Source organism: Cajanus cajan, chromosome 1 (genome assembly GCF_000230855.2).
Source record: "Cajanus cajan strain Asha chromosome 1, NIPB_CcT2T_4, whole genome shotgun sequence".
In the NCBI taxonomy this organism is placed as follows: Eukaryota; Viridiplantae; Streptophyta; class Magnoliopsida; order Fabales; family Fabaceae; genus Cajanus; species Cajanus cajan.
This window is the reverse complement of record NC_138517.1, coordinates 2,448,069-2,457,862: the sequence shown is the minus strand read 5'-3', so window position 1 is coordinate 2,457,862 and position 9,794 is coordinate 2,448,069. Positions and strand designations below refer to the sequence as shown.

The 9,794-nt window shown below is 30.6% G+C and overlaps 1 protein-coding gene, 1 long non-coding RNA gene and 1 pseudogene across 2 annotated transcripts; 1 reads left to right on the top strand and 2 right to left on the bottom strand.

Moving 5' to 3' along the window:
- On the bottom strand, nucleotides 1–430 carry LOC109813471 (uncharacterized). Its single transcript, XR_002241007.3, has 2 exons — nucleotides 289–430; nucleotides 1–184 (listed from the first exon to the last, which is right to left on the bottom strand). It is a non-coding gene; the product is annotated as an uncharacterized LOC109813471 (long non-coding RNA).
- On the top strand, nucleotides 114–562 carry LOC145956852 (uncharacterized; annotated as a pseudogene).
- Nucleotides 563–5,792: 5,230 nt separating this feature from the next.
- Nucleotides 5,793–8,939, bottom strand: LOC109813473 (uncharacterized). Its single transcript, XM_020377665.3, has 3 exons — nucleotides 8,291–8,939; nucleotides 7,473–7,544; nucleotides 5,793–6,107 (listed from the first exon to the last, which is right to left on the bottom strand). The coding sequence occupies exons 1-3, from the start codon at nucleotides 8,879–8,881 to the stop codon at nucleotides 6,054–6,056; spliced, it is 717 nt and encodes a 238-aa protein (XP_020233254.1). The 5' UTR covers nucleotides 8,882–8,939; the 3' UTR covers nucleotides 5,793–6,053.
- Nucleotides 8,940–9,794: the final 855 nt, after the last annotated feature.

Below are 9,794 nucleotides of genomic sequence, written 5' to 3'. Positions count from 1 at the left end.
TGTAAGAATAAGAATAAATTTCATTAATAATCAATAATAATTACAGTACAAAAAAAATCCTGAAATTTTCTTTGATCCGGGCATCATAATAGTAGTAAGATGAATAAAAATTAATGAATCATGTATGTGATTGCAAGAGCCACCAACATGAGAATGTAACCAATTCCTTGATCAATTGCAGTGCCTGCAACAAACAAAAACAAGATCAATAACTTAAAGGAGAAATTTGATGACTTCATATAAAGTAAGAAGAATTGAAAAAGAATAAAAATGAAGCTTTGAACTCACCATCACTTGTAGGAGGAGGTGATGGAGAAAGAGCCAAATCCTGAGCATGACCCATATGAGAAATTGCAATGAACATCAAAGTGATAATTGGGAGGGCCAAAAACCTCACGGTCCTCATTTCCAAACGATGTTTTGGAGGAAAATGAAGTGAGAAAATGGTGGGAAAGTTGAAGAAATGAATAGAAGAAGAGAAAATGTGAAAAGGGTGTTTATGTGATTGAAGGGAGGGAAAGAAGGGTGGGTGATATTTATAAGGAGAGAAAAGAAAAAGAAAGGAATGAAAAATCAAAGGTGTTGTGGTGGCTAATTATGAGAAATTTCAACGAGAGAAAGAGTGAGTTTGAAGACGCGTCAGCGGCTTCGACTCGGTTGGCGACTCGTTGACTCGGGTGGGACACGAAGGAGAAGGGAAAGGGGAATTTAGTATTATGTTACATGTGTTTTTTTGCCTTTCAAGTTTCGATTCTCGACCATCTACCAATCAAAGATTCAACCCCAAGTTTTCTAGAACATGTGCTTCTCATTCTCAGTCAACGTTTCAATCCTAATTATTCATCAACTTGTGGAAATTATTGTTTTATTATTATAGAGTAATTTTAAAATAATAATTATAAAGCCAACCACAAAGTTCACACTAAATACTTTATGCTCACTATTTTAACTTTTTATAATTAGTTATTAGAAAATAACCATATATATGATTATAATGTTGGAAAACAAACAAATCTCGCATCGGTAAAATAAGAAGAAAAATAATAACTTATAAAACATATTTATACTCCAATGCAAAAAATGTCTTTTGACCAAAAACAAAACCGTGAGAGTTTAGGTCCAAAGCGAAAAATATTTCATCATTATAGAGTATGTTTGTATAATAAGCTTATTAATATAGCTCTCATAAAATATTTTCTCAATACCATAAAATAACCATAACATATAATATATTTCCTCTACTATTCGGTATAATGTTAATTCATTTTTATTATTGTACTCGCGTAATATTTGAGATATCAACTCAATTATAAATATCTTAGTAAATTATGAAAGGAAAAAAAATCTAACATAAAATTTAATGTTATTGGTGTAAAAATTAATAATAACAAATACAAAACTCCTAATTTTATGAGTATCGTAGATTTAATAGTAGAGTTTATCTTATTCAATAGGGTTTTATGGTGGATTTAATAGCAGTGTACTATAGTCAAGTTTTTTATTTAATTTTACGCGTGAAGTATGGTGAGTTTTCCTAGTAATAAATTTTTAATGGACCGATTAGGTACTCTCGAATAGGAATTAAATTTCATGGAAAAAGATTATTCAAGATTAGGGTAATACGTCATATTATCAACGTCAATGCAAGTCTTTTCTCTCCTTTATATGATAAAATAATCGAAATTAAAGGAAAGATTGAGATCTCGTTAGATCTTTTAAAATTAAAGGATAAAATATATTAGAAAGGTTAATTTGAACCTTTTATTTTAATATAGCGGTAAATATTAAATATTCTAGCCTCTTATTATAAGACATTATTCTCACTTTATATGCATTATATATTTGCTAGTATATACACTTTTTTTTAAAAAAAAGTGGGATAACAAATAATTGCATCTAGATGTATTTTAAAAAATTTATAATTATAATTAGCTAACATATGCCATTTAAAAAATGTGTAAACAATTTTTTTTAACAAAAAAGTGGATGTTCATTAATAAAAACTACAAATGTTTAATATATCAAATTAAGACTAATTATGTCATAAATTGAGGACTTATTTGATTAAAAAAAGAATATGTTTGGAAAAATTAGCTAATAAGTTAGACGTTTAAAAAAAACTAAAACTAACTAGAAATTTTCTTGTATAATTAGTTGATAAATCAATCGACATATAAAAGATATAATTTAAAGAACATATTTATCTATTTGATAATATATATATATATATATATATATATATATGTGTGTGTCACTTTCAATATTTAAACTTATTTATAATATTTTATTATCTTAAAAATTAGAACAATAGTTTTAAAACTTCATATTATAAAAAAAATAGTGAAAATTCGATGATTTTCCTTAATTCTTTTTAAATTTGACGATCTGTAAATTTGGAAAGCAAAATATAGTCATAATATTTATTATAAAATGATTTTAAATAAATCAATGAGATGAAATTAAAAAAACAACTAAAAATTTATAAGTTATAAGTTATTTTAATTAATTTATAAAGATAAATTATAAAATTTAAAATAAATTTTTATAAAGCTTATTTAATCAAATTAGTTTTTAAATAAATAAAAAACTTAAGTATCTTTCCAAGATAAAGTAATAAAAAAAAACATATATACTTTACTAAGTTTTTTCTTTACCTCTGTTTTTTTTAAAGAAAAATAATAAAACTTAATATGCGCAAATATAATTTTTTTAAAGTTTTAATGTGATGATTGCGTATCTATAAATTGACGAGTGTTGCTTCTTTGGGGTTCACACAAATGATTTCTAGAAATGTCTATTATTTATTTATTTTTATAGTTGAAGTTTCTTAGGCACGTTGAGTAGGTTTGATTTGTAGTCGTGTATGCATGAACAATCTTGTCAAAAGAGGAAAAACTTACTTTTAATGATTGATTATCCATTGCTAATAACTTGCACTAAAAAAGTGTTTAACGATCTGTTTAGTTTAAATGAGGAAGAAAAATGATTTTAATGAGAGGAAGGATAGGAGAGGAGTTAAAAAATTTGTTTAGTTATGAGAAGGGGAGAAGAAGAAAAGAAAGATAATCTTTCTTATTTTATTCATAAGGAGAGAGAAGAGATTTTAAAAAATAAATTACTTTTATAATTTTAAAATTCAAAACATAAATAAGAATATTAAAATCTTCTCTTCCAAATTTTTCAATAATACCAAAGTAATTAATACAGGTAATCAAATAATTTTGATACTTATATTTATTAACTAAGGATCAAGATTCGATTTTGGATATAAATTCACAATTTAAAACACTATTTTATTTATCCGACCTAATGAAAAAAAAATTATATCTCTATAAAAAAAATTCTAATACTAGAGAAAAGCTAAAATTAAAATAGAAAGATTTTTACTTCCCTCCTAAAAATTGAACAAGATAATTTTTTTTATATATATAAAAATGTATCCCCTATCCTTTATCTCCTCCGGTTAAACACTACGTAAGTTTCATTATATTGTTAAATAAATTTTATTTAATTCTCATTAAAAAAAACTGGGCCCATTCTCTTTTTCATAAGATCCAAATGAATTTTTTTTCAATAATAGAAGGGCAAAACTTAGGTTTAGTCGTGTATGCATGATTTTTTTTAATATTAGATGTCAAGCTAATATATGCATGCAAAATAATACAATTATAATAAAAAAAATTATGAAAATAAAATTCAATAATAATAAGACCAAAATTACAATAAACAGTTAAAGTTATAAGTGTTAAGTGTGAAGAGTCTTACATGTATAGTACATTTGAATAGAAAAGCAAGGAAGCATGAATAGCTCCAAGGGAAATGAAGTGGCGGTGGTGATTCATCCACTTGCATTCATATCCCAGACGAGGCACATGCCACGCAAGATCTCCATGTGGCAGCACAAAGACAGATGCCCCCAAGAGAGATGCTTCTTCATATGTGGTGGGGCCCACACAAGTTTGGAACTTTTGTGCATGTAGTGCCCTTGGTCCAACCTAAGATGTGGTTCGGCTTGTCCTCTTTTAAAACATGCACAAAAATGAAAACCTCTAGTTGTGCTTGCAATTTCAACACAAACCTCTCTTCAAGGGAATCTATCTAAAAGCCCTTTCCTTTCCCTCATGCCTTTACTTAACCACCACCTTTCCCCCTTTCTTTTCTTCTTCTACAATGTCATGGTACCACTCAGATTCTTTTCTTTTTCAAATCTTAACTTGACAAAGTAAGGCATATATACACACACAAACACATATATATTAAGAAGAGGTTCAAAGCACTTAGAAGAAGAAGAATAAATGTGTCACCCGGGAGTTTCTTTTGTGGAACGAGAAGGCTTGGTAGTGCATACAAGATGGCTTGTATTTCAGATGCCAGAGCATGCTCCGAGGCAGGTTCATGGTGGTGGCACCTCTGAAGAGAGTGCTTCAGTGAAACGCTGCGTTTGCTCACCGTCGCAGCATCCAGGGTCATTCCGGTGCCGCTTGCATCACGCCGAGTATGTATGGCGTGGTAGAACAATTAAGTAGTTGGATGTATCTAATTCTAAGCATATATAAAAAGTTTTAGTTTATGAACAAAGCATGTATATAAATAAGTGTTTTCCTCTTTCTTCTTTCAGGAATCGTTAAAGAATTTTAAGATGATAAAGTTTGGAACTACTTGCATTTGTAATCATTAATAAAAAAAAATGTTTTTCTTTGTTTTTCCAATGCCAATAAAGGCAGGCTAGTGCGTCATAACATCAGAATTTGGATATATGAATCACAGTTTTTTCATTAGTTCTTAAATGCTGCAATAGAACGACACTGTTTTAAATGACAGACAAAATAATCTAGGAGTTGATAATGACTGCAACTTTGTTGCTTTGAAGTTGAAGGTACCTACCTACCTTTACTCTATTCCTCCATCTCCTATTAATCATCTTGGAATCATACCATATTCTCTTATGTAATTGACAGAGTTGGATGATTATCAGATTAACATTACATTAGACACCAAATTCAAAATTGACAAGGGTTTAGTGGTACTCTAATTCCATGAGAGCTCCATGAAAATTCACACGATATGTCAAATAAAACACACTGATATATCTTTGATTTACTCAATCTACTAGCAGCACTATGTACTGCGTTTGCAGAGTATGCTTTATAGAAGCACTTCATCTTTTGTTTGTGAATTATATCATGAAGGCATTGCATGCTGCCTTTTACCATCCTTGAGCATAAAACAGATATCAAAAGCACCCGATCTTTAATGTACAAAGGAAGAAAACAAGGATTTATACCCTTGGCCTATGTTAACTTTAAATCGGGGCATGTGTGCCACCACCTACAAATCTGCTGGAACCCACTGAGAACAGAATATTTGTTAAAACATAGACTACTACCAGAAATTTGATGATAGAGTGCAACCCATTAACCACCGACAAAGACATTCCACCAAGAAATTGAAATTGAAAATTCAATCCGGGAATTTTAATATTATATCGTGGTAGGACCCCATTCCTACGAACATTTACATGTCAGTTCGTGGGCATTCCGTGCCTTGATATTTTTCACATAAAAATATTAAAACAGAATATGAATAAAATCTAGGAATTTCAAATTGGGTAAAAAATATTGTTACAGTATTAGTAGGATGGGGGAAAGGTAAATCACATGGTAAACCATTATTTCTTCTGTTACATCATTTTGTTGTTCATAAAATAAGGAGATATTGGTCATACCAACCACTGGAAAAGACCCTTCTAAAATAAAACTCAACTAAAATCCAGGATGTGAACTGTGAACACATTTAAAAGGAGAACTAAAATGCATTATCAGCAAAATATAATTTCATTTTTCAACTAGATGACTTAAACTCTCAGGTGCCACTTTTACTAAATTTACCTTGTATACGAGCGTTAAATCCAAAAAGCAGGTGGTCTTAAAAGTGAACCATAATTTACAAGGGTGTGATCCATATACACAATCATACAGCACGATAAAAGTAATGTAATGTAAATGAACACCACCAGCGCTATATGCACAAAGGATGCTAAAGGTTAATACACATCATGTATCTTCAGCCTCAATATATGCGCTCTGATCCAGCGGATCACCCAGCGACTGAAACAAATGAAGAATGGGTTAGCAAATTCAATATATTAACTTAAAAATGTATAATAACATGAATTTAAAAGACTAAATTACATTTTTTCCCTCAAATTTTATCAATCTTCAATTTCGGCTTTCTATTTTAAAATAGAAATATTTAATCTACATATTTTTAAAAATACAGAATTTTGATCTCACCATTAATCTGATATTCATTGATAGTTAAATTTTGACATTATCCATTAATTTATCATCACTTAAATAACATAAAATTTAGTAATGTAACATATAGAGATAAAAATTAAAAAATAATATGCAAAATATTTTCGTTTGTATCTATTTTAACAAGTAATTAATATTTATTTTATTAATAAAAATCTTATTTACATTTAAAAAAAATATTTCTAAAGGTCATGTTAATAAGTACCATATCCCTTAACAATGAGTAAATATTAAAACTAAACAATTAATAGATATTAATTTGACGAGAGGACCAAAATTCCATATTTTTAAATTTTGAGAAACTAAATATCTCTATTTTAAAATAAAAGTACTAACATTGTAGATTGATGAAAATAGAGAAACTAAAAATGTAATTTATCCAATTTAAAAATATAAAATAAAACCTAATGAGCCAGACGGGCTGCATAGCCAAAATTTAAATTGCCAAACGAGAAACTCATGTTAAGGCTAAGACGCTCCTAGGCTGCCAAATATTGGCCCAAATTCTATCCTTAAGAATGTATTAAGTTAAAATAAGTAGTAGCTACATATACAGTATAACAACATTTTATACATTTGCTTGTTTGAATTTTCATAACTTGGACAGTAGAAAAACGAGCAATGATTTAAAGAAAAAATAGACAATCCACCCTTTTTCAAAGTTGTGTTGTGTTGTAGCTAACAAGCTATACGCTTGCTGTTTAACATTTCTAATGCAAAAAAATTAAGGCCTTACCAAGTTCATGCAGTTTCTAATATAACATAGAAGAGGACTCTGCAACATAGCCTCACCTTTTTCACACTGGCTTTGCTGGGTTATAACTCTTTACAAAATAGGGGTAGCTAATGTAACCAGCTATCTAGGTTCTAGCTCTAGGGCAGTAAAAGCAGACAGTTTGATAGCAAAAGGAAAGAGAGCATGAACACAGATTGGCCAGGAGTTACACAAGATACAAAAGAGATATGTAAATTGCATTTACACCTAAAAACTAGTTGCCAAAGTATAAAGCAGAAACGAGTATGTAATTCAGCAGTATAACAGAAAGGGATCAAAGGAAAAATTTATATCTATTGATGAAAAGAAGCATTCCTAGACCATGAATGTTCGGACAAAATTGAAAACTATCATTTGACGGGAGAAACAATAGTACCCACCTTAGGATAGCAGTCTTGACGTACAATTGTCTGCTCGCTTATGTTCACATACACTTCACACGACACCGTTGCCTGGATATAGCATACAGTATTTTAGTTTTAGCATAAACATATATGAAAAAAAATGACAATTGACAAGTCCCACTCATCAAATACGAGATTTTGAGCTTTAAATTTGCAGTCAAAAAAATAATAGTAGATAATAACAACAATAAACTTTCACCACCGTTTCTCCAACGCAATGCTAAAGCATAAAGACAAAGCTCCCCACATTAAATACATTATCCTCATATTAATCCTCTTACTAGATAAAGAAAGTTTTCAATGCTTCTTATGTTTCCAACTCAATAAATACATTTACATTTTCAGTTTAAAATTGCTAGATTTTATAAGAGAATACAGTATATTACTCGTCCCATCAATTTTTCAACTTGTTTTTCATTTTCTAACTACCCTATAAGATAAAGCCACGTTTCCTTTCTTATTATTTTCTCTTAACCATTTTTTATTCTTTCTTCTCTCTTTCTCTTCAGAGTTTAATTTGTATGCATTCCAAGTGTACTTTTGTACATTGTAAATCAATCAGAAATCGGTTAGTTACATAAAAGTCAATATACAATCTTATGATTGATAAAATGAGAGTCTAAAAATCTTTTACACCATAATCAGTGCATCCACTAATACTCAATTTCGACTGTGTTTGTGTTTGTGCAGCGTAAAGTGTGAACACATTTTCAAGCAAAAATCAAGCTACTACCACGAACAATCTAATTTTAATTAAAAAAAAAAAACTCTACTGGAACTGAGAAGAGATTTACCTTCAAAGGAACGTGGAAGAAGAGAAGCCCTAACTTCCCTTCGACTCGCGTATCGGTATCGAACGGAATCACGCCCCTGGCGATGTCTTGGAGCAGGTAGAACGCATCATAGATGACCTCAAATCCGTCGACGTCGAGCGTGGCGTCAACGTAGGAGGAGGAGCGCGCCCTGATGAGGCCGCCGGCGGCGGCACCGGAGGAGACCAAGGCGAGCTGGCGGCCGCGGTAGCCGACGGAGACGGCGAGGGAGTCGTAGGAGAGGGAGAAGAAGTCTCGGTTGCGGATCTTGACGGTGACGGAGAAGGAGAGGTCGAGAATGGGCCTCGGGTTGGTTCGGACCCCGATGCGGTTGAGTCGGATCCGGACGAGGCGGATCTCCGGGTCGGAGGGGTAGAGGAGGAAGGCGGCGGCGGCGAGGAGGAGGAAGAGGAAGAGCGCGGCGGAGTAGAGGATGCAGCGGCGGCGGCGGTTGGGGAGACGAGAGCGGTAGGAGGGGAGGAGAACGACGACGTTTTGGGGGTAAGGGTAAGGGTTAGGGTTAGGGTTGGAGGGAAGGGGCGAGTAAGACACGAACTCGTCCTTCCCGGTCATCTTCGGAAGATAGTGGAACCGTATGGTATGTTTCTTTTTGGAGGACAAACACGTAAAACAAAATGTATAATCAAGATTATAAATTATTAATCGTAGCTTAACTTTACACTCAACCATTAATTAAGGCACATTTAATGTCCACGATTATGTGTTGCCAATTTTTTATTGCTGTCTAATATGTTAGATGGGACCATAAATATTACTCTCTCCACTCTTTGTCAAGTGCGTCCTTAGGTTTTATTTCGTGAATTAAGAAAATTCGATAAATAGAGAAATAATAATTTTATAAAATTAAATCTTTAATTAAATATTTTTATTGGTTTTGAATTTTTTAAATAATTTCTTAATTATTAAATTTATAATTGAGTCATTGACTCTTTTTCTCTCCATATTTTTTAATTAGAATTATGGAGTAAATGATCTATTTAAAAATTATTGCTTTATATTTAAGGACCTAATTATAAAAAAAAATTAAAAATAGAAATTGTTTTAAAAAATAATATTTATTTAATATAGAAAATTTGCATCTTAAAATATATTTTTAAGTTAATTACATGTAGAAAAAAGTTATATTTCTTTTTAAAAATTAAAGTTGTTAAAATTAGTGTGACTTAATAGATTTGTAAGTCATGATAAGTTAGATTAAATTGAACACTATTTTGAGATAAAAAATAATAATAAGATCAATTTGGTCATGTTAAATAGACTAAATCAAATTATGAAAAGATTAACTAAAAAGTTATTGACTATTTAATCCAATTATTTTTTATAAAAATATAAGTTTATGTAAAGAATAAATAAAATAGGATAATTTGATTGGATCAGTGAAGTCAAAACAATAAAAAAAAAAAAGTAAAAAATATTATAGCCTATATAAAGTAGGCTCGACTCATTTTTCAAATTTTAGTTAGTA

What these genes read in the sequence shown, in the direction of transcription:
- LOC109813473 (XM_020377665.3), bottom strand. Translation starts at nt 8,881, where the DNA reads ATGACCGGGAAGGACGAGTTCGTGTCTTACTCGCCCCTTCCCTCCAAC. An exon ending in TCTTCCACGTTCCTTTGAAG is followed by an intron (nt 7,545 to 8,290) that starts GTAAATCTCTTC and finishes TGCTATATCCAG; the next exon opens with GCAACGGTGTCGTGTGAAGT. An exon ending in GTCAAGACTGCTATCCTAAG is followed by an intron (nt 6,108 to 7,472) that starts GTGGGTACTATT and finishes CATTTGTTTCAG; the next exon opens with TCGCTGGGTGATCCGCTGGA.